Source organism: Lingula anatina, chromosome 2 (assembly GCF_051362555.1).
Source record: "Lingula anatina isolate TDL-2025a chromosome 2, LinAna3.0, whole genome shotgun sequence".
Lineage (NCBI taxonomy): Eukaryota > Metazoa > Brachiopoda > Lingulata > Lingulida > Lingulidae > Lingula > Lingula anatina.
This window is the reverse complement of record NC_141768.1, coordinates 21,494,274-21,518,106: the sequence shown is the minus strand read 5'-3', so window position 1 is coordinate 21,518,106 and position 23,833 is coordinate 21,494,274. Positions and strand designations below refer to the sequence as shown.

Genomic DNA, 23,833 nt, shown 5'->3' with positions numbered 1-23,833 from the left:
TAAAATAAAACAGCTAGTAAATTTTTTTTTGTCATGAGCATCCCGATTATTTATAATACAGCTTTTCCAGAACAAACATAAAAAAAAAAAGATAAGGCTGTAATAATTAACTCTTTGCATAAGCCTTTAGATGCCAGAAAATTAACTTTAAACTCCTTAAGTTTGCATTTTGAAAAAAAAAGGACTTGCAGAAAATCAATGATTAATTTTCAATAATTTCATCAACTTATTGGTGAATTTTGTTTATCTCTACGGCCAATAAAACTTACCCAGTATTTTCATTGTCTGGCACACATGGGTGTAGTAAGCTGGAGTGGAACAGACTGAAGTCTTGATCAGAATCCATTGGGATGTAGGGGGCCCTCATGTACATCTCCATCTCATCCTATAATACCACAAAACACAAAATGATGGTAGCTAGAACATGAGGAACAGTGTGGACAATCTGGAAATTTAACAACTGGCAATGTCTGAAGCCCAGAAAGCTAATCTTGTTGATTGGAGGAATGTAATTATGAAGAATTCAAAATAGAAGAATTGTGGCAAACTTAATATTGCAAATTGAAATACACAGTGACCAAATGGTATATCTGCAAAAAAGGGAGTTTTAAAAATAAAAAAATAAAATTTAATACTTAAAAGAATTTTTCATTTCCACGATATTTTATTTTAAAAAAATCCCCAAAGCAGAGAATAATTCTAATCTCATTTTTCACATAATGAAAATCCCATCAAGTTAGTGAAAGAGAGGAATTTCCAAGGTGTGTTCAGTAGAGATGTACACTTCCTTGGTAGCCCACAAATTGCAAATTCTGCTGAAAGGATGGGTATGTCTGAATTTCATGAAATGTGAACAAACAGAATACCCTAAGAGACTATCCTTATTGATTTTAAACAAATATCCATTATCACTGAAGGAAATGAAATAAGAAATAATTTTCCCATCCATCCTGTTCACAAATTTCCTAAATTTTTTTGTTAATCAAAATCTGTTTTTCGTGTTAGACAGAATTATACAAATGTTCATGTTATGCAAGTGTCCATCAAGAATATTTCTTCCAAAAGATTTTACAGTGTGTAAAAAAAGGCCCGGAACGTGCCATTCTACAAAATAGTAAAATGAAATCTAACAGCCGTTCACTTTCATTCAAAAAATCAATTTAAAAAAACTGAACAAAAAATATTTCCATTAGTTCCACATCATTTCCATCTCAACCAGACATATCACAGACTCAGTGAGGCCTGTCTGCACTAAATTACAGTCCCATGTGCTCACAGAGGGCAACATCTCAGGAGGGTGTGACTAAAGGCACATAGTAACAAAGTCCGCACTCTGGTGCATAAACATAGCAGCAAATTTCCAGGTCCTTTTGAAGAGAAATTTTGTTAATGGAATCCTGGTTTTGTTTTTGAAATGGATGTTTAACTTGACAACAGATGTTTGCAATCTATTCTTTAAAGCACTGGTCACAAATAGAACAAACGTTATATGCTGGGCTCAATCCCATTGAAACTATCTGTCTACATAGATCAATCCAACTCTGTGGGGGCTCTAGCTGAATGCAATCAGCTTAACAGACTCACACATCTCCTCCTGGAGTTGAGTAGAATAGAGAAGAGCTGGTGATTACACTAGTATGTTGGAAAGAAGAGGAGGAGTGTTCATCTTTTAAACTGATTTCATTCGTGGGAGTCCTTCTGGAGTTGAGTGAATCTACGTAGAGCGATAGTCTTAATGGGAATGAGCCCTTTAGTACAGTAATATTCCAAATGTCATATTGTCAATTTCCAGATTAAAACAATTGCTTTAAGTAACCAAATACTGACTTACAAAAAGAGAAATGATGACCATGTGACCCAAAATGTATCTAATTCCATCTGTTTAAAGTCAACATGACCAACATTTGTTGGTGTTTTCGTAGAGTAACACATGACAGAACACACGTACAAAAAGAAGAAGGTCAAAACAGATGCAGCATTCTCCTTGATGATAAATGCATGTATGACATAATAACAACAACAAACAATAATTCTATGTTCAGGGGTTTTAAATGGCAGAAAGAGTTCTTCTGAAACATAAAACTTAAAAACTTGTATTTTGCTCTTGTTACCACAACAAATTATTTTGTGAATGCTGTTTTGATAAAATGTTTACCCAAAAGTGCACATAAGCCCTGTTCATTTCCCTGAAGTTCAAACAGTTGGTTTCAAAGTTTTACGAAATGCCCATACAGAATACAGCGCACATGGAAATGTCAGGTTTTTAAGCCAAACAGCTGTTTTTCCAGTCAATTAAATAATAGTAACATAACGTGTTGAAAAAATGATAAAATACATTAAAAAATTCTCTTAGGTCTAAATGAAATACTTTAATGCTTGCAAAAGCCTGATAATATCAGTACTAAAACTCAAAGAAAACTACGTACATCGTCTGCATTGTCCATGGTGTCCACATAGATTCCAGTCTCGCTGACCTTCAGTCTGTCCAACATCACACTGTCCAGATTAACCGGTGTCTGGAGAGCCTCTGGGGGAGCAGGGGTATCAGCTGGGCTAACATGTTGCTGCTCAGACTAAAAACAATAAGCAGACATTGTCACATTTGCCATACCGGTCAAAACAAAAGACACCTTGTTGCTACAACAGTGTCGGTTGTTGTTTTTCAAACTATATATGATTGAAACATACTAAAGAACAATTGGTGAGACACTAAGCATTGGAACTAGACACTTGTAATGCTTCCTATTTCTGTCACAGTGTTTCTTACATGTATATATACAAATGACAATCATGCATAAAAATCCTTATGTTATGACTACTTTTTCAAGCACCAAAAGAAAACCTGCAGATCTTCAAAACTTGCAGTGGTTTGACCAGCTTACATTTTTAGAAAAAAAAAATATTTTACAATTTTTATAACTCATCTCTTCAGCACTTCTTTTCAAACAACAACCAAAAACTGCAGTGGATACTATACCGGTGGGGTGGAACTACAATTGCTGTCCATGTCGCACACAGATTCGCTGCTGCGCTGAACATACTGCCTGAAACTTTCATTTCTAGCATCTGGCTCCTTCTTCATTGGGTAGGGACACAGAGGGTCATCCTCGAAAAACGGCCCATCATACATGCTGGTTCCTTTATCAAACAGTTCTTCTGCAAACAAATCATATCAAATATAAATATTTGGAACATTCTCATCTCTACATCTTTTTATAACTGAAGTCTTTTAAAATAAATGAAGCTGCATCAACATGCTGCATTTTCCCTCAAACGCAATACATGCATGCACAGAAAAAGCTAATCATAACAACTTTACAGACAAAAGAAAATATTTACAAATCTACACAAAATCAAAATAGCACATACTGAAGCTGCTCTTTGGGAGACTTATATTTTGAATCATTTAAAAATAATTTATTTCACTGTTTTAAATGTTCAAGGCTTCATTTGTAGTCTCACATTTTCACTCTATTTTTTTTCACAAAAACATTGGTTTTCACTTTTTCTTGAATGATAAGCAGGGGTTTATGAGTATTAATAATACAGCAGTTCTATAACATCTGAGCAACCATCTATATAAATCTGTACATATTAAAAGGAAATTTATTCAATGCCAAAAGCAACACACAGAAACCAATGGTAAACAAGAAAACAAAAATACAGAAACCGTGGTGTATTTACTGCAAAACCTGTCAAAGATTGGTCCTACAAAGGTGTTTTATACAGTTTCTATTCCAGCAAAATGGTATATGGTTTCATAAAAGACAAAACATGCTTTCTTCTTTTTGAGGCTTGATATTTCAATCCTACAGCAAATGTCATGCTTCCTAAAAAGTCTAATTATTTATGGTTTCACCATTCTTATACAACAAAAGACATTGAAAAACCAACTGCAGTTCTCCCTTAGTTCAAAAGAGAGGCTTTTAAGAGGTTCATGAGGGAAGTGTCTCTTCTCTACTGGTTTGCTACATGTATCTAGCTCTTACCAGAGAAGCTGGATGGAATTGGCAGGGGAATACAGGCATCTCCAAAGGCAGGAGCATATTGAAGCAGATCCTCATCATCTGCCCAAGCTAAATAATAATAAAACAGAAGAGGTATACATAACACATCTTCTGTGCATTTGCTTCACATGCACCTCAATCAACTCATCTAATAATACTACATTTCCTTTATTCTAAGAATCCTCACCCCCCCCCCCCCCCCAAAAAAAAAAAAGAATTATTTTCCTGTTATCATTTATATCAAAACACCCAAGTGTGAATATACAAATGTTTGCCTAAAAATTGTAAGGACAGAATGCAGAAAAGAACTGAAGGCATTATGGGAAACTATCACCTTACATCAACACTTTTCACTTAACAGTGGGCTTCTTACTTCTCAAGGACATAAACAGTTTTAAGCAATTTTTATCATACATAATCCATAATTAAAATGCCCATTTCCTAAATTACTGCTTTTAACTTAGTTAAAAAATCCAATTTTTATATTTCATATATAACAAATGGCTTTAGAAATAAATTCTTATCTTTAAGGATTTTTTAAACCTTGTCAATGTGCCTTTTTGGGGACATTTAGGTTTTTCTACAATGTGCTGTAAATAATTCACAAGGTCATGAAGCCTTTGTAGTTCTTTTTTTCTTATTATCATGATCAAATATATGGATATACCGGCTGTACATGTATAGATATAGTCTCTTTTATAGGCATTGCATAAAAGCCTGGGATGTGAAGCACATTTACACAAAGCCACACAACTTTTAATCCCAAAGCGGCTTCTTATGATATATATTTTTGATAGATGTTGGATATAAAAGATTTTTTAAGTATAGAGATAAATTCAATGAAAGCATCAAGCATTTAATTTGAAGTAACGTACAAATAAAATATAGGAAATGCATGCCAAAAATAAATAAGGAAATAAAAAAATAATGAATCATAGAAAAAATAAAATAAGAAAACCAGCTCCAAGCAAAACAAACTTTACATTGGAACTCAACTGTTGGTAAACTCTGTTCATAAATCAGAATCAAAATAAGAGGAACAATAAGATATTACACTTACTAGAAGTTTCCTTCTTTGTGCCACTAGCATCAACTGGTAATGGCTCCCAGATTCTATCAGTTTTCCGTGAAATGCCTACATCTGCCACTGGCCAATATTCTGGAGTGCTCTGGAAGTTGGACATGATGGCCTTCTCCTGCTGTATACCACTGAAAATAACATTTTTTTATGCAGACGGAATTCAGAAAATTACAAAGTTTACTTTGTTCTGGTTCATTCTGTGTTGTAGGCTTTTTTTTTTACAAAAAATATTTTTGTGTCATTTTTTGAACTAGATAACAAAATTACAAATTTCATGACACAGCAGCTGCTCCACATATGGGCATAAATTCAATATAACATAACAAATTCAATGTATAAAATAAGTACTGGTCTGCATATTTCAAGGCTGTGACTTTAAAACTGGCCCAATAAAATCTATGCCTTACTGGCCTAAAGGATCATTCATAAAAAGTTGGGAGTCTCAGATTTATAGAAAAAGATAAATAACAATAATGTAATGAAGTGATGACCACTGAATAATTCTATTTCTAACACTGAACTCTATTACTATATGAAAATGAAAATGAGCATAGAAACTTGAAATTTAGTCGGTCTTGAAAATTTTGTAGAAAGACAATTTTCCACCAACATAAGTTTTTTCACTTAGAAAACTTTGTCAAATTTTACAATGGGCCTCTCAATAATTTTGAAAAGTTTGTGACCTAACATGGGTGTGTGGGATTCACCAATTTTAAAATACTTATTAAATTGTTGTTTTTACCGCATACAAAAGCCTACCTAAGAACATAGTTGACACAGACTACACACTGTGGTTTTTGGTTACGACTGTTGTAGATCACAGTGCCCTCTGTAACCACCCAGACAAAACCGCCATCTTTGGCCAGGAAACGATACTGCCCAGTCACAGTCTGGCCTTTAGAAAACACTAAAAGGAAAAAATAAAAATAATAAAAAATACATGTAAACGTGATAATAAAATAATGAAACAAACCTTAAACTTTACATTTCTTTTAATAAAAGAAAAACAAAATTGTTTAGTTGTAGACAAGTTGTCTCAAATAACTTCACACTAATATTAAATCTATAGTAGAGACAATTATTCGGGATGTAAAGAAGTGGTTGGAATTTCAAATGAATTCAGGTCACCTAATATTTGTATCATTTTAATTCCTTTTACTTGGCAGAGGTATGTGCACTTAAGTCAACTCAAGTTAAATTTTAGAACTGCTTATCAGTATACTTGTACAAGGACCAACATAGGCATATATGCATTCCAAGAGGTTACTTCTTGAGTGTAGCCTGTAACTTGAGTCTAAATGGGCCACTGGAGTCTGTCCTTGAATATTATATGACCCAGACGTGTTCTCACTTCCTAACCTCTACTTTGATGCACACCATGCCTTAGCATAATGTACACTTGTTAACTGGTTCCACAGACAATTTAATGGGAGACACAATATGTCACCATTCTAAAGGGTTTACATCTTAATGCAATGTGTTGCATTGCTCAAGAATAGTTGCAAGCCTTGCATGTGTAAAAGTAGCATGTATGCAAGAAACTTTTCTTACTATATAGACAGAGTTTTGAGAATAAATATACTCTCAAAAGAACCACAAATCAAGTTTCAGTTTAAGGACAGGTCAGTGGTCAAAATCACAAACAGCATTTATGATAAATTGCACACCTCCCCCTCCTCAATCAGATATTTCTATAATCCCCACACTGATGTAGCAATAGACGATAGGATTTCAAATAAAAACACTGCTGCTATCATCCAGGGTCTGATGTCAATATCATACGAACTTGCACCCAAAATAGCTGTTTGACACTGTCTGGAGCACCTGATATCTATGTATACTGTTAATACAGGACAGATAAGATTATCCTTGTCCCTATTAAGGGCTTCTGGCCTGGACTGGAATGACGTCATTTGGGCATATATGGTTCTCTAGTTCATAATACCCAGAAACCAACTCTTGACCCCATTACTTAATCTTGAGCAAATTGTGATTTTTTTTCTTACTGTGGGCAAAACTTATAATATTTTTAAATATAAAAATTGCTTAACTTGAATCTTTGTGTAACTCAAAATCTTACACCCCATTTCCATAGATTAGATCGACCTACTTTGGATCGACCTAACTCCCTGGGGGTTCACGCTGAATAGCTGTCAGCCGGGCGGACACGAAAGTTAATTGCCCCTTACGGCTTGTAGTGGGCGGGGACGGACACTTAAGGGGGATTATCTGACGGTAGTCTGGTGAGACTCCCCGCGGTGATAGATCGATCTAAAGTTGTGGGAACAGACCCTTACTGTTTCTTCAACACAAGAAGAATTTAGAACTAAAGAGAACTGACATGATCATTTTCATTTAAATAACAACTTACAAGTTTTATATGATCTTTCTATTTCTTCACTATCCAAAGCATGGTGAAACTCATAGACAGACTTCCCAATCAAGTCGTCACCACCATATCCAACAAGTTCGTGAATTCTGAAAGAAAAAAATTACGATCAGTTTTCTTCAAAAACAGTTAGAAAATATATTATCCAAAATGGCTATGCAATAATTGCTACTACCACTAACTGGTAATTATCAAGATGAAAGAAAAGAAAAGATATATGCATAGGTTTACATGGTTAAGGTCAATTAATTGAAAGTCACTAAAACTGACACAGATACACTGGTATTAATTTTCCAAAAGTCACCAATACAAATACAAAGAACTCAGATCAATCAATGCTGAAATTTTCATGGAAATTTTCTTTGGAAATTTTCCTGTGACAGAGCTGTTTTTCTGTTTTTCTGATACAAAAGTCTAAGCCAGATAAAAACAGTAGTATGAGTCTCAGAAATACTTTTGTTCAGTACACAGCCCAGCATTTCTATTCTTCAGATTACCTGTCATCGCAGAAAGTGTATTTCATGTCCATGCTGTGGCGACTAAGGAATGTGCGACTATCCAGCGGGATCTCTATGTTGGATGGATGTGGTATAGGTTCCCCTATCAATGCTATACAAGTGAGATCCTTTCCATCCTTCAAGCCTAATTTCATGGCCAATTCTTCTGTGTGTGGTATCAGGTGTCCAGAACATTTTATGACCTTAAAAATCACAAATGAAATCAAACACATTACACCAAGAGTGTTTTGAAATTTTTCACAGTGCAAATCAAATAATCTTTGCATGTTGCATATTCAAAATATACTACAGCTACTTTATATAAAAGACATATATTGTAATTCATTCTTAAAATCTCTGCATTTTTTTTTAATTGCTGCCCTTCTTGATTCTTGAAACTCAAAATATAATTATTTATGAAAGGTGAGCACCTACTATGGGAGTTGCTTAAACACATTTTACTGAATTTCCACTAGACAAAAATGATATTAACAACACAATATATACAATGGTCTGCCTGTTCTTTTCTTTTTAATGGCTTTTATGGCACTGGGTATGCAGATCACAGAAACGGAAATTAGCAACAGCCAAATGAAACATGGTTACCCAGTGATCTTTTTCTACCATGATATATCAATTCAATTCAGCTGTGACAGTGAATTTCTTCTGAAATGCACCAGACCTGAATATACCTTTTGCATAAACTAATCACCTAAATGTGAAAAAAGCAACATATGAATATCTTTTAACTAATTTGGGCAACAATTATCAAAAAAGTCTTTTTTAACTATACACAAGCACAATTCATCTAAACAAGCAACTAAATTGTTAAGCAAATTTGAATATTTTAAGGATATTAACAGAAAGCTGGCAAAAATTAAATATTTCATTTCATTGACATATCAGCAAATATAATTTTTTTTTTGGCCATAAACTTGAAATTGTTAGGAAAAGCCATGAATTCGTAATTCATAAACTTCATGTTTCCATTTACCTTGTACGTTGCTGACTTCAGGTTGACATTTCGGCCATTTCTTGTTAATGTGCATTTCATACGCATGAAGAAAATGCGTTTGTCCATGGGGTTCTTAAGGTGATGGCAATTTGGGAGGAGCATTTCCCTCATTTCTTCATGGTCACATGGGTGTGTGAAGTCAAAAAGGCTGTGCCCAATGAAGTCAACCTGTAGAGAAAAAGATGATGCAAGTTGTCAATCAAAAACTGATGCCCACACCTGAAAAAACTTTCAAATGGTAAAGTTTTGCTAAATGCTGAACATTTTCTAGATTAGATGGCTTTAGAAAATATAAAGTATACTATTATTTTTCACAAAATTAATAGATTTAGCTCAGCATTTTGATTATGCTAAAAAAATTTTCCCTAGCCTTAGCCTAGAACTTTCACCATATGATAACAAAATAATTACTATATAGATTAATTTAATTCATGATTTACAATAAAAATAATACTTTAAGCGTCTTTCTTATTATGTTCTGTTTAAAATACACCTTGAAAATATTAACAAATGTTTCACTACAAAATACACACAAAAAATCAACTACTTTGGTGAATGTAATCAAGATAACAATAATCAATCAATCTAATGACCATTGTTACAATAAAAACCTAAGGGAAATAAAAATTATGATATATTGTATTGAATTGTATTAAATTATTGGCACTATCATAACTTAAATTTCAAGCAATGAACAGTTTATGCATTACTTCAGTTAGTAATGCTTAAATTAGCAGGTTCACAATTACTTAAGAATATGATCATTACATATGTGTTAGTTATACCTAACATATAGCCTGGTATTATCTTCACAAAATACAGAGTAGATATGTATATGTAATTCTTTAGGGACTTAAAGGCATTTTAAGTACCCTGTCCTCAAATCCAGTTTACTGATAGCTTTATTGAATTCTACATGGCTTGATTGCAAAGAAAGGTAGTTGTCCATCGCGTTTTCATCAATCATCGCAACTTTATCAACTTTTCTCCTTTTTCGTTTGATTTGACAGCCTTGTGTATGTCATGGGTATTATGTTTCTTGCTAAATTCCATAGAAAATCCATGATGACGCAGTTTGAAAAAAAAATTACAATGTATTCTATAAGTCATATAATTGTGTCTTACAGTGATGAGCTTCATGGGGTAGTTGTTTTTTTTTTTTTTGCAAGGGAGCTTTATGAGACAGCTGGTCCCCCTCAAAGTCTTGTCTGAGCTGACATATTATAAGCAGATGGAGGTTTCTCAGTCTACTTTATCAATGCGACAACATGAAGCAGACCTCTCATGTTCAAGTATTATATTTTGCAAAATGTCAAAATGATTTATGTTCAAAAACTAAGGACAACATTTATCATTTCTTTCTGTTAATTATTTATGGAGATATATGTGCTAAAGAGAGCTTTCAAATTGAACTACAATGGTTTTACCAAATATTTTATCCTCCATCATACACAATACAGAAGAAAGTCTCCAAACTAAGTTTTCCAATAAAAGTTGTTCTGATGGACAGGAAGAAGGAGAGAATATTGCATCCCCTCCTTGACACGAAAGCCAGACATTAGTTTAAATTTTGTTCTATGCCCGCTCCCTGTAGTCAATGGTGCAGACTTTTACGTGCAAGAAGACACGCAGAAAGACCTTAAAATGAATTTGTTCTTTAGGTGGTCCTGCCACTTCAGTACATGTTGCAGGAGTTCCAATATATAGCCTAGCAATTAAACTTCCCTTTAACAAATGTGTCAATATTTTAGTTCAATGTTCTTTTTTCTTAATTTCCTGGTAAAAAAAAGAGACCCCAGCAAATTTGTGTAAAACGACAAAACAAATAAACCTGGTTTCATGTTCGGCTTCAAATTTCAATTGTGTTCCAATGCAAGAAACAGTTTTCCAATAATTTGAAGAAAAGTTTTAGAAGAAATTCTTAAAAATCAGTTTTTCTGCATGCTAAAACAAACAAAAAAATGAAGTGTTCACACATAATCTGATCTGACAGGTTTACCGCAGACGTCTAAACACTTGCATTTTTTTTCAGAGGTTTCACGCAGACACTATCCTGGATAATTTCCAAAACCACAATTTTCTTCATATACACCATTAAGGCCTAAGTAACTTCAAGTTTACTGATCCTTGTAAACAACTTCTTATTTCAATTAGAAAATGATTTATGGCAAAACTTTAATAATATTTTGCCTAACAAGTATTTATTTTGTAAATTGCTTGGATTTGACATTTTGTCCTTTTTTTTTATTAAATAACTTGAGAAGGAAATATCAAATTCAGGATCTTTTACTTGATGGGTGATATTGCTTTAGGTTTGGACTGGGAAAAATAAGTCAGCTTTGCAGAATAATTGTCTAAACATCAGAATATTACTATGGGGTATTTTCAAATGTGCACAGATTACCTTTGAATACAATTTTCATGGAGCATGAAACCTTCAGAAAAAAATTCTCACAATCTAGCCCAGAGATCAAATGATTAGGAACACAATTTCATGATACATATCTGTAATACTACAAAGAACTATAAGCAAAGTCGGTCTCTTTTCTGTACATGGATTATTTCTTGGAGGAGGAAAAATTTTGGATAAAACTTAATATAAATCCTTAACTTTAAATGTCTGATTAATTTAAACGTCTGTTTTAAACATTTTTTATACATTTCATGTTTTAATCTCCACCCAAGCCACATTTGACATTTTGAAAAATGTAAACAATTTATCAAGAGAAAGTATCACCAGGCTATAATTCTTTTTTAGGGTTTACACACACTGAAAACCAGTTGTTGTTGAGATTTATGGCCTATACTGTGGACGTCTTTCACCTAGATCCACCATATATCCTGCTTTTTAATGTCACATTACATAAAAAAGGAAAGAAAAAAAACTTGGGCATAATCACACTTGGAAAAAATAAACCACAAACTCAGTGCTGTATATTTGTAGTATATTGACTTGTTTGTTTAAATTAAAAAGTTGCCAGCCAAGCAGTATCCCACTTCTGTACAGCTGCAATCAATCCTTACAGCAAGCTTAGAGGGCACACCAAACCTGAAGCCTGGCAATGTCAAACAGCTGAACCTTATTTGACAGTCTAAACGTGCTTCAACCAAATCACCTGTTGAGGTACCTGGAGAGTCTTACAATACTTTCAGCGTAAGTTTAGATGTCTATTCCAGATAGTGAGGGCTTTCTTAAAAGACATCTATTTCATGCTGACAAAGTATAAAGCACTAGTTTAACATTGTGCTAATTTATATAGTATTGCCAATAGTGACAACTAAGAACAGATGTTCTTACTTAGCACTTATACCCATGCAGAGAAACAGTTTCTGTGAAATTAATTAGAAAGATCAACATATCCAAGTACTAAAATGTAAAAAAACAAAGGCACACACTTTTTGTCAAGTTCTGAATGTAAGTACTTGTCTGAAAATTTTTGGTACATTATTCTCCTCACAGCTGGGTTATAAGCTGGGCATTATATTTAGACTTCTGCAACTTCCACATACATGATATCCTGTGTAACTGGCAATAACAATGTGACTTTTGCATTATTACTTTAACTTTTTTTTTTTCAATTTTCTGCTTAGCTCTAGTCTTCCATCATGGAAATGCCAGTATCATATCCCTAATATTGAGTATCCACAAGAGCTAACTACCAACAAGAAGAATATTTGGCTCTTGCAAATCTTTCATCATATGGTATTTGCATTCCTTTACAAGTAAAACATCTTTGTTGAACAAATTTCCCTTTTCCAAAAACACAACTGACAAAACATTCGTGAATCATGTACCACAAATCATGACAGAAGACATGCTTCCAAATGCCATAAACCCAGGGTCCTAATAAAAAGGCTTCCTGCTGTTACAGACACACTTAACATATATACCTGATGCGTAAAAATGATATATTAAGGAGACCTGGTAATACCTACAGGTTAATACCCACTTCATATAACTTGTGTACTATCTTTACAGTAATATTGCCTCTTCAGACAAAAATACAGACAGATTAGAAAGAATAATGATATTTTTGTGTGCTTGAGGCATTTACACAGGTTCAGAAATGCCGAATGAAACATCTTAGATATTCAATAATGAAACAAAGCAATAATTCAACGTACAGCCAGTTATTACTTCATTTAACATTAATATATTGATTTTTTTTTTACTTGAGGATAGCAAACAGTAAGGTACAGGCATCCTGCCAACTAATTAATTCATAATTTTCCATTTATAATTTTACTCAATTACTAATAAAACTAATCAAATTTAAAAAAGAAATGGAGCAATAGTGCACCTAGTAAATATACTAGAAAAATGATTTACTTGAGTTAAATAAAGATGATGACCCTTCATCTTAAAAAAAAAAAAAACTAAATTGATATATTAAAAAAAAAAAATTAATGAATCTTGATAAACTTACATTTGATAGCCCCAAATACTTGGTGACAGTCTCAGACAAATACACCAAGTCACCTTCCTTGGAAATAACCATCAGAAACCCCTCTAAAGCCTTCATGAATAATTGATCCGCTTTCTTCTCCAGGGCATTTCTTGGGGGCTCTGGTTTAGCTCCTAGAATACAGGTAAAGGAAAATCATATCTTTCTATTCTAATCAGCATACTTATTATGGTAAATCTTCTTTTCTCAGATATTAACATCCAAGTTTTTTTCGTTAAAATTAACAAGTATATGCTTTTATTAAATGCGTGAATTTGAAATAAAGATTAAGATAACCCTGATTTTCAAGGCCTCAGCATTGGCAAATATAGTGCCATGGCACTAAGATCTGTTATACAAGGTATTAAATATAGATGTAATTGCTATGACAACTACATGTTAAACATTTCATCCATTCAGTCTGTATCCACCCCAATCCCATTTCCTCCTTGAAAAACCAATTTTCCTTAAGATCTTTCAAGGAAAAAAAATTAATGAAGTATAATATTGTCACTTTTCAAGAAGATGAGATATAAGAAAAACATTAATTGTTATTCAAATGATGGGTGAATAAGGAAAATGTACAATGTTCACCCAGGCCGATTCTGAACAGCCCCATCTAACACAATTTTGCCTACGTGACTTATCCGATATTGTACAGTATTAATGACCTTATTATTATCTACACCAAATATTGAATACAAAAGGCTCACAGAAACCATTTTGGGACTTTTTCTGGGGGGCTGGAGCTTACATATTCAAATTATTGTACCCAGAACTGTAATGAGTGGCATAGTTTAACTCCTACACCAGAAGCTGATTCAAAATAAGGAAGCCAAATGTGACTAGCCTTGGCATATTTTAACGGCAATGTGACCTTCAAGTAACTGCTTACCCTTGAAGTCAGGACAGACTACATTCCCTTATTTCATTCATTATTCTCATCTGGCAAATTGTCAATATCTATCACAAGACAACTGAGACAATTGCCATCAGTTCATTAATACTTTCACAAGTAATTCAGATATTTTATTAACTCTTGCTGATATTGGTTTGATGGGACTCCTTCAGTACGTATGTACTGACCTCAGAGATTTGCAAGGCAGTCACATTTAAGGCTCAAAACCATCTGCTCCTATATACATGATATAGGAACATTTGGAATGTGTCCATTAGTGACTATTAAGTGCAGAATCATTACATTTCTTTAGTTAACTGGTCTGCTGGGCACCTCTACTTGCCGGGTTTTCATCGAGTTCACTATAAGATTAGCCATGATCCAAAGTCCATTTTTCAAGGTTATTCAGGTTATTTGAAAAGTAAATGTACTCCATCTATATCCTTATTGCGATTTACCCTTATTGAAATAATTAAGCCACACACACACAGACACACCTTGTCTGTAATTCAATATGTTAGTTTCCTGAAGAAGTGATCAAACTAAGAGATACAGCGCTGTCACGTTCAGAAATAAATAGAAGCTGTCATTTCTCTTACTAATAAATATAGTAACAGTTATACGCATTAATCAATATATTGCCTAGAGGCATGTTTTTTTGAGTACATCAATCCTTCATAAACACTAACAGATACACTAGATTCAATTCTAAGGCATAAAATCTGTTTCTGTGGGTTTTCTTGACTGAGGTTAGGAATTATCCAAATTTAATTAATTTCAAAAGGGATCAAGCAAAATATTCATACACTATGCATAGGTAATGAAAATATGTGAAATAAATTAAACTTTGCCATGCCATGGTAATCTCAATCATTTCAAAATTCACAGAAAAGTTGTGTCTACAACTATATATATTTTAGAAAAATATATAAAAATGTTTTTTATACTTCAAAGGCTTCTCTGAATTATAATAGATCAGTACTAGTAATTAAATAATCCACTTCTCAACACCAATACAATATGAAGGTAGAACATGTATAAAACATTACTTATATTTAATATCTAGTAAATATTTACATTTTTGTCATTATTGTCACATTCTTCTACTCTTCCTTATGGCAATTACTTTCACCCAAGCCATTATTAGACCATTGGGCAGAAACAGTAATTTCTAAAAATCTTTTTACTTCCAGATAAAATCAATATGGACTTAAAGAAATTTGTGATCTTTTGAAATGTTGTTTATGACCTCCATTTGCCGAAATGGTAACAATTACGTCAATGGCCACAATGTTTATGTTTGCCCCATGCCAAGAGGAAAAAAAAATGTCGAGCATTTTAAAAATACTTCTAAGGGCCACTTTTCACAATGCTTCGCTTAAATTCAAATTTTTTTTATAACACAGAAGGGGTCTAGTTGTTGTCTTTTACAAGTAAATATTAGGGTCCTGCTTTTTGTTAAAGTTGACTTCCCCTTTTTAACATTAACCAAGCTGAGAAGTCCACCCAAAGGTAATACTAGCATGCACAATTAAATGTGATATTAAATATTTTGAAAAAAAAAAAAAAGGTTTTTTCTAGTAAACATTTGGCTATTTGGATAAAAGATAATGAGAGCACTGGAATGGGACTAGTCAACACCAGGTAAAAATATGTTGCAACTGCAATTAGAACAAAAAAAATGTACCTTGCTCCATTAAAGACCTGAGTTTCAGGTAAGCAATGGAGATCCTCATTATGGAGGCTTTGTCCAGCTGAGCAGTGGCATTCTGGGGCAGTGGGATTTCATTGGTCAAATCAGAAAACACCTCAGCTTCCTTTCCCCTACGTTCGCGAGCTGCATTACGTGATTTTTCTTTTCTTCTGCCTGGGTCCCTGAAAATATGTAATGAACCAAAGTTAAGCAATGTACCAATACAACTTTAAAAAAAAAACTTATCAAAAATATATTTTAAAAAGTCAAGAATTGAACACATTTTGACTTTCAGGATATAGACACCAGTAAGAAATACATAATAAATATGTACATTTAAGATTTTACTGCAATGAAAACCATCATAAATAAAACAGAATCAATAATTTGCCGTAAATGCTTTTATTCATACCCAATAAACAGATAAGAAATAAAGTCATTGTGAATGTCAATTTTTGGACAATTTTGTCGGTTTTAAGCAGCAATAACTACGAAACACAAGTTAAAACTTTTGAAACAACTTTTTTTCTTTAAAACTATGAATACTTCAAACTCTACAAGTAAGTCAAAATGGGAATATATCCTATGGAACAACCACTTGTTTCATATTTGTATCCTCTACAACCTTTAAAATAAGTAATGATAAAAATTCTTTCTCAAATTTCTCTGTAGTATCTCCTTCAATGCCTGCTTTACTGTTTCGTCCCATCAATTCTCATTAATAAATGCTTAATAACACTTAATTTCCCATTCTGAAAACATCAAAATTTACTAAACTGCAATACTGCTCAATACACCCACAATACACTGGAAAAACGTAAAATCACTACAACATAATAACTTATACAGAAACCATATACAAACAAAATAGTTTAGATCAGTGACTACCACTTAAAGCCACCAAACATACATAACAATAATTTCAAAGTTACTTAAACTATAAAGCTATAAGAAACCTGAACAAGGTATTCATTTTCCCTGCAGGCTTGGTGGTAACTCCAAAGTTTCTGAAGATGGAGGGTTTGGATCCCAATACTTTCAATTTCAAGACCAGGAAATTAAAAACATTATGCAAACAGATTTATATTCTGGATAACTTAGATATATGTCAGACACCTAGGTTACTCAATGTTAAAAGAAATAACTTGAGAAACAGTGTTTTTAACCTTTTAACGGATGAGTTGGCTTCCTGATCCTGATTGGTTTTCTCTGATTTTCCAGCAAAATATTCTATGTCAAGGTCTTCGTGGTTGTTGTGACGTGCTTTAACCACTGAGCGGCACATGATAACTGGGTATAACTTCCGATGTGAATTGAAGCTTTAAAAAGTGGAATGTGTTCTCATCAAATCAGTTGGAGCAATGACTCACTTTACTGCACCACAACTCACGTTCTCCTCTCTATGATATTTACGTCATAACCTCTTTGCGGGAACCTTTACCCTCTTCATACTCACGCTCACAGTAACACCGGTATCTACAAATAACAAACTTCACCTACTTGTAAGGCATCTCTTGGTATTCTTTCTACTAGTCAAGAGGCCGCAGCATCCAGAAAAATGGTCATTTTTGAGCTTTAAGATTCCCAATGAAATATACACAGCCTTCACTGACCAGAAAAATAGGTCAAAATGGCGATAGAGCAATTCATTTGCATGAAGCCTAAATGGGCAATGTGCAGGTTGTTTTTATCTCAACCCTTTATTTTGTTCAAACAATTTTGGATTACAGTTCTGATAAAAACTGTCATACAAGGAACTGGCTGCTATGAAGTGTAAACATGTTTTAAAACGTTTATCGTTGAAATTTTTTTTTATAAATGCGCACAATTTTGATCTGTTTGTAAAAACAATTTACAAGAAGATTTATGCCAATATTTCCCATAGCAACTAATGTACATGAGAAGTGCAAATCGCTCATCCAAGTTACCATTATGGGTAAGTCTATTATTATTCACACTAGACTGCTATATTCCCCCAAGGTGCTAAATATGGTCTTAGAATACCATTTGAAAGTGGAGACAAAATTGGAAAATAAGTACCAATTGCTCATGTGTAAATCAGACAGCAAGACTAGAACATTTAACAAACATTACACAACAAAGTTCAAGTCGATGGCATCTAGGCATGACAGGGCCTTAAAGAGATGAAAAAATCATTATTTTCTTGAAAACTTCAATAATTTTAATATCAAACAATAGGAATGGTCAATCTGAAAATTGCTAAATTCAGAGCATTAAAACAATTGGTTCCTTAAATTCAAATTCAGATTAACACACATTTCATCTTACTGATAAAGGGGGAAATTGCTGAAAGTTACAGGAAATCAATGCTTTTTTCTTCATAACCACTTATCTTAGCTAGATTCCCTTAAAATATAATAAATCAGAGCAACCCAGGATTCATCCAAACCAGAATTCAAGTGATCATGAGGTGATCAGAACACAGAAATACATGCACCACAAAATACCACAAGATGAGCAATTAGTACAAAAAACGTAATTAACTGTGCTGAGTTTCAAACTACAGAGAGCATTCTAATGGATTTCGACTCAGTCATTCAGATAACCATTTTGATAAACCTGGTCATTTAGTTAAAGTAAAAATGTAACATTTCATTGGAGTTTGGTATCTTATAACTGACCAATGTCAACCAACCTATGTTAATCACCGATTTATTTAATGGAACCCATAATCTGGATGGAGGAGATATAAATGAAAAGGATGTTTATACGAGTCTGCTCAAATAGCTCGGTGGATTTCCTCAGAGCATCTTAGTTCAACAGTTTGTATGGTATTATCATTTTCTGACCGATTGTCAATGCGTATCACTGCATCTACATCCTTTCCAAAATGGTTTATGAACTGAACACTTCACATAACCCAATCCATTGTGTTAGCAGGGAAACTGAGTGAGATGATATCACAATAGACATGAGAAACATGTGGAGAGACAAAAAATGCAAATGAAGATTTCTATATACTGTCCTTTCCTGCTAATCTGGCCAATTTGTTAAACCCGACTTGCATTTTCACAAACAAAAAATGCACTTCATGAACATACAGGGGCAATCAAAACTTATTTAAACACTAGGACTGAGTTCCCATACCTAGATTGACCTAACAGGATCAATCCATCTCCGAGGGGTTTCTCACTAAATTGCTTTCATCTGAGCAGTTTAGATGTCAGGCACACCTACTGAAGCTGCGAAACGATAATTAATTACCCCCTTGCAGTGTGACAGACATCTAAGCCACTCAAGTTGATTGCAATTTAGTGAAAATCCTCTCGGAGATAGATCAATCTACAGTTAGTATGACAGGGTCTTGGAATTGTCCCTAATAGTGTCTGTACACAAAAAGTGGCCATCATCAACTGATCCTGCAAAGACGAGGCCTAACATTTGCTTAAAAACTGAGCAAGTTTGTTTCGAGTTTCAATAATCAAAACAACCTCATATCTGGTTGTAATCATACAGTCATGTAACTTCTGCAAACTGTATCAAAGGCAATTATAAAAGTGCAAAACCTCACAAGATTATTAGTGATCGATACTTTGATCTTGATCTTAGCCTCCACAGGAAAAAAACAAACAAACAAACAAACATGAAAAAATAGTAAAATACATGAATAAATAAATCAATAAAATGACATAAGTCTGCATTTTCACACTCCTGCAAATATTAATGTGTTGGAAATCATGAAAGTTCAAAACTTCATAACACCATTAGTGTTTTATACTTTGATCTTGATGGGGAGGGGGGGTTATTAAAATACTTCAAATTTTGGTGTCAAGAAAAAAGTACAAACTCCAGGTCAGATTCAAGGTCCACTTCATAACTATCAGGTTGTTTACATGAACTTGTTATTTTGTTATTTCTCAAATGCAAATGTCACCGGCGTTCTCCATCAACCTACCAGAATTTTCCTGCAACAAAGGTGTAGCTTATTAATTTTGCCATGTCAAACATTCCATAGTAAAATGTGTACTTTACAGAGTATTATGGCCCCAGTTGTGGTTTACTGTTTTAAGATGACTAACTCATTCTTAAAAATGTACTTGATCACCAGGATTGTGGCTTTGTAAATATTGATTTTTTTTCATAGTTACTGTTCAGGTGCTTTGATTGGTATAATACCCCCTTGCCTTCTAATTTATAACTAGTCTAGAATTTTGATAGTTATATTTCAGGTTTATCACAAGAAATTTTTGAGTGTCAGAATATTTTGTCATCACACTTTGCAGTTGTAAAATCTAAAGCTTTACATTGATTTGTAAATATCCAGTAGCAAACAGCTTTGACTGAAATGCCTTCTGTGAGAGCTAATGGTCTGTGACACATTATGAACGCATTGTTTTCTTCTGCACTACTGTAGGTAATACATATCACATTTAGAGCGCATTCTCAACGAATTAAGCCAGGCTTTACAAAGCCGGTGACCTTAAAATGGCGGACGTACATGAAAGAAAAACCGCCTAATCTTTTAATAGTCTCTCCGCCTCTCACACGCCTCCCCACACGTCGTCCCTGCGGGGTACAGTAATTAAATCTCGGCTCCGAACATTAATATTTCCGTGAATATCTCTGGTGATATTATCTCCGTAGATAGTCGATTCATTGCTGCTCTACGGGCCAAATTATTCCTTTTTCGTCTCTGTTTTCAAAGATAATAGAACAGAATAGCTTTTTTCCTTCGATCGCCTTCAGCCACCATGCTTTCTTCACCACGAATCTAACTGATGAGCATGCGCACTTAATATTTCTCAGGTAGCTTCCGCATGGCGAACGGAGACACGACTGTACCCCGCAGGGACGACGTGTGGGGAGGCGGAGAGACTATTAAAAGATTAGGCGGTTTTTCTTTCATGTACGTCCGCCATTTTTAGGTCACCGGCTTTGTAAAGCCTGGCTTAATTCGTTGAGAATGCGCTCTTAGTGCCAATGACAAACACAGTCATGGTGATGGGTACAAGTAATTTAGTTTTTTTTTTTTAATCTGTATCAGAAATTATTTTCTAATAGGTATAGTTTTGAGAAAATCATTTGGCAAAATTAATTATCATGACAAAGTAATATAAAAGGATCCTCCATGTTCAACTATAAATACTCAATGAAAAACATCCAAGATGATCCAAAGTCTCACTTTTGTGTGAGAAATCAAACAAGATTTTATCAATTTGGAGGAGAATTGGGTCAGAAATAATGACAAGACTAGCAAGTGAAGTGTGACAATGAGAAAAAGGGTGAAAGAATTTAGCCGTGAATATTTAAATAGTTATGTTCTTTGAATTTCTGTTGAAATACAGCATACCAGCACACATTCACTCTGTTTTAAGTAACTCTTTTGCAATGTTTACAAAGAAGACATTCCCAATGCCTAGTGTTTCAACTTTATTGCAGAGAAGTTAACCCCACCTCAAGTAAAGCAGCTTCCTGCACTTTTCTGGTTTCAGACAGAGGTCAGACAGCTGGGGGCCTCGTTTCAGACTATCTCAGATGATTTCAATTAAAATTCTGTTATCCATTAAATTTTTGTCATACATGTACTATATAGTTCAATAATACTTTTTAGTGTTTCTAAATACATTTCAATATTATGTAAAAGTTCAACTTCAGTGCAGATTTTCAGTTCAATGTTTCTACTGCATAGAAAAAAATAACCAATAATCATTATTGGAAAAAGAGAAACTTTACATAGTGATCCACAGACCTATGTCACAAAAAATAGAACATGTTGATAATCAGGAGTCTAAAATGCACATCTCCACAATGTCTGTAAGCTACCTGAAGTTAGGATATAAGTCTTACAATCAGGAAAAGGGGGGCATAAAACAGGGGCGTAACCAGACCTTTAAAAATTGCACGCACAGATTTTTTAAATACCCAGCATGTACAGCAAAATGTAGACTAACGCAACAGATGAAGGACAGCGTAATCACAGCATATGTACCACACATCGTAGCTTAATTTCCATTTATGATAAAATCATCATTTAAGTCAAAAATGTACTCGCGATTTAATAAAGTTTCAATATTTTTATTTACCCAGAACGGTATATTCATTTAAAAGGAGGCTAACTTCGCATCAGCGGACCCCCCTCCCCTCTTCGAATAATCCTGGATCCTCCTCTGAGTTGAACTTACATGCGGTTTCATCCAGCTTTCATGCAGGTGCGTGGCTCCCAAAAACAACCAATTATATGACACAATAGAGCTCTGAAACATCTAAGTTTAATTATTTATTTGTGAAAATTGCCCATGCCATCCCGTTAGTTTGGAGGGCTAAGCTGGATCAAGTCCGTGTGAAATTCTTTGAAGCTTTGCAGGAAAAATTATTCTTTTGTTTCTGTAGCTCCTTATTAAACCTGGTGTCCAGATTTTATCTAGTGCCCCCAGGTCTACGGGAGCTGCTCTTTGAAAATAACTCACAGGTAGATTTTACCTGAGATAAATATCGTCAGCGATAGTGCGTTCGTTACTCTCATGACAACAGAAGAGTTGAAGGCAGAAGAATTAAGAGGTAAAGGATGTTCCAGTTAGATGGACGATTAAGATAGGACTTGTAAAGGTAACAGGCATTGTTTATCTCAGTTGAATAAAAGTATGCAAGACGGGGGGTCAGAACAATTGTGCTTATACAGAGGATTTGTACATACAGGTGACTTTAATTCACAGAGGATTTTCGATATAAATTCCGTGAAAAATACACTAAATTTACATAAAATAATATCATGGTTGGCCGAGAAATTGTATGCACAGTGCATCCGTGCGTATGCCTAGTTACGCCCATGTAAAACAATTGCAACTTTAGACTGGGACAAGGTCAAGATCCCTTAGGTCAAATATCTACATCCTACTACAGCAGTTTGCTACTGGCAATTATGTTATCCCCATTAAAAATGCTTTAAAGAAGTAAAAAAAGAAAAAAGAATATTATTTAACCATCACGTATCACCCCCCCCCCCCCCGAAAAAAAGTAAATATAAATAAATAAAATAAGAGACATTAAAGTTTAAGGCACACGTCAAACTCCATGCTTTTGTGGTGTATTGACCAATTCTATATCTTTCCAAGTATGTTTAAATGCCTTATCTATTTGTTAAAACCCATTCCCAGGAAATTAATCAATTTTATGTATTTAACTACCGGTATATTGGTGTTACTTAAAGCTGTACATGTACTAATAAATAGGTTTTAACAAATAAGGGTACATTTATTTTTGGCCAGACGCGTTGTAAAAGGTGGGGTGTGTTTTGGCTCAAAATCCGGCTTAAATTGCGATATTAAAATGAATTAATACATTTACAGCGCGGCTGCCATGGTTCCACTGCATTAATTACAGTTGCTTTAATTTATAGTCCCATTACCATTACTACGACATTAGCTAGCTACTTGCAGCTGTCAGTCTAGTCGACTTTCAGCACGTGGTAAGACGGCGCGATATCAAATCTTTATATATAAAACCTCACACGTTACTGATCTACACCATTTCTTTCGACGGTTTCAGGTATTTTAGTACCATAATTATGACCCACATGCGATCCTTTCCATCTGGAAAATAACAGTGCTTCAACTTACCTTCTTTTCTCCTTTACAACTGTGCCCATAACACTATCTAAAGAACGTGGAAAATCTTTTTCTGATGTCAACAGTTGTCCTAGTTTCGATCGCTTGTGATTCTGTATCACACACTGGTGATGACAGATAAAATTATGTTTTGAGTTTGTCGCAATGATTTTAGTAGGATGACCTACTTAGAAAACCTTGAAGGTTGTCTGGTTGACGTCAATCATAACCCGGTTTTTCACT

At 34.1% G+C, this 23,833-nt stretch overlaps 1 protein-coding gene across 7 annotated transcripts in view; it reads right to left on the bottom strand.

Annotated features, from left to right (window-relative positions):
- LOC106156050 (hypoxia-inducible factor 1-alpha) overlaps positions 1 to 23,833 on the bottom strand; it is a 30,380-nt gene extending 6,547 nt beyond the window's left edge. Inside the window, exons 1-12 of one of the 7 annotated variants that reach the window (XM_013531137.2) lie at positions 23,603 to 23,833; positions 16,020 to 16,207; positions 13,417 to 13,568; positions 8,969 to 9,157; positions 7,975 to 8,177; positions 7,460 to 7,566; positions 5,848 to 5,995; positions 5,068 to 5,216; positions 3,990 to 4,076; positions 2,978 to 3,156; positions 2,427 to 2,573; positions 270 to 385 (exon numbers count right to left, since the gene is read on the bottom strand). In XM_013531137.2, coding sequence (XP_013386591.2) covers positions 270 to 385; positions 2,427 to 2,573; positions 2,978 to 3,156; positions 3,990 to 4,076; positions 5,068 to 5,216; positions 5,848 to 5,995; positions 7,460 to 7,566; positions 7,975 to 8,177; positions 8,969 to 9,157; positions 13,417 to 13,568; positions 16,020 to 16,207; positions 23,603 to 23,631 — 1,694 coding nt within the window. In that variant the 5' untranslated portion in view covers positions 23,632 to 23,833. Of the gene's footprint in view, positions 1 to 269; positions 386 to 2,426; positions 2,574 to 2,977; positions 3,157 to 3,989; positions 4,077 to 5,067; positions 5,217 to 5,847; positions 5,996 to 7,459; positions 7,567 to 7,974; positions 8,178 to 8,968; positions 9,158 to 13,416; positions 13,569 to 16,019; positions 16,208 to 16,981; positions 17,140 to 17,191; positions 17,418 to 17,525; positions 17,672 to 23,602 lie in introns of those variants that run through there. The other 6 variants (XM_013531139.2, XM_087003698.1, XM_013531140.3 and 3 more) reach the window with 6 other exon arrangements.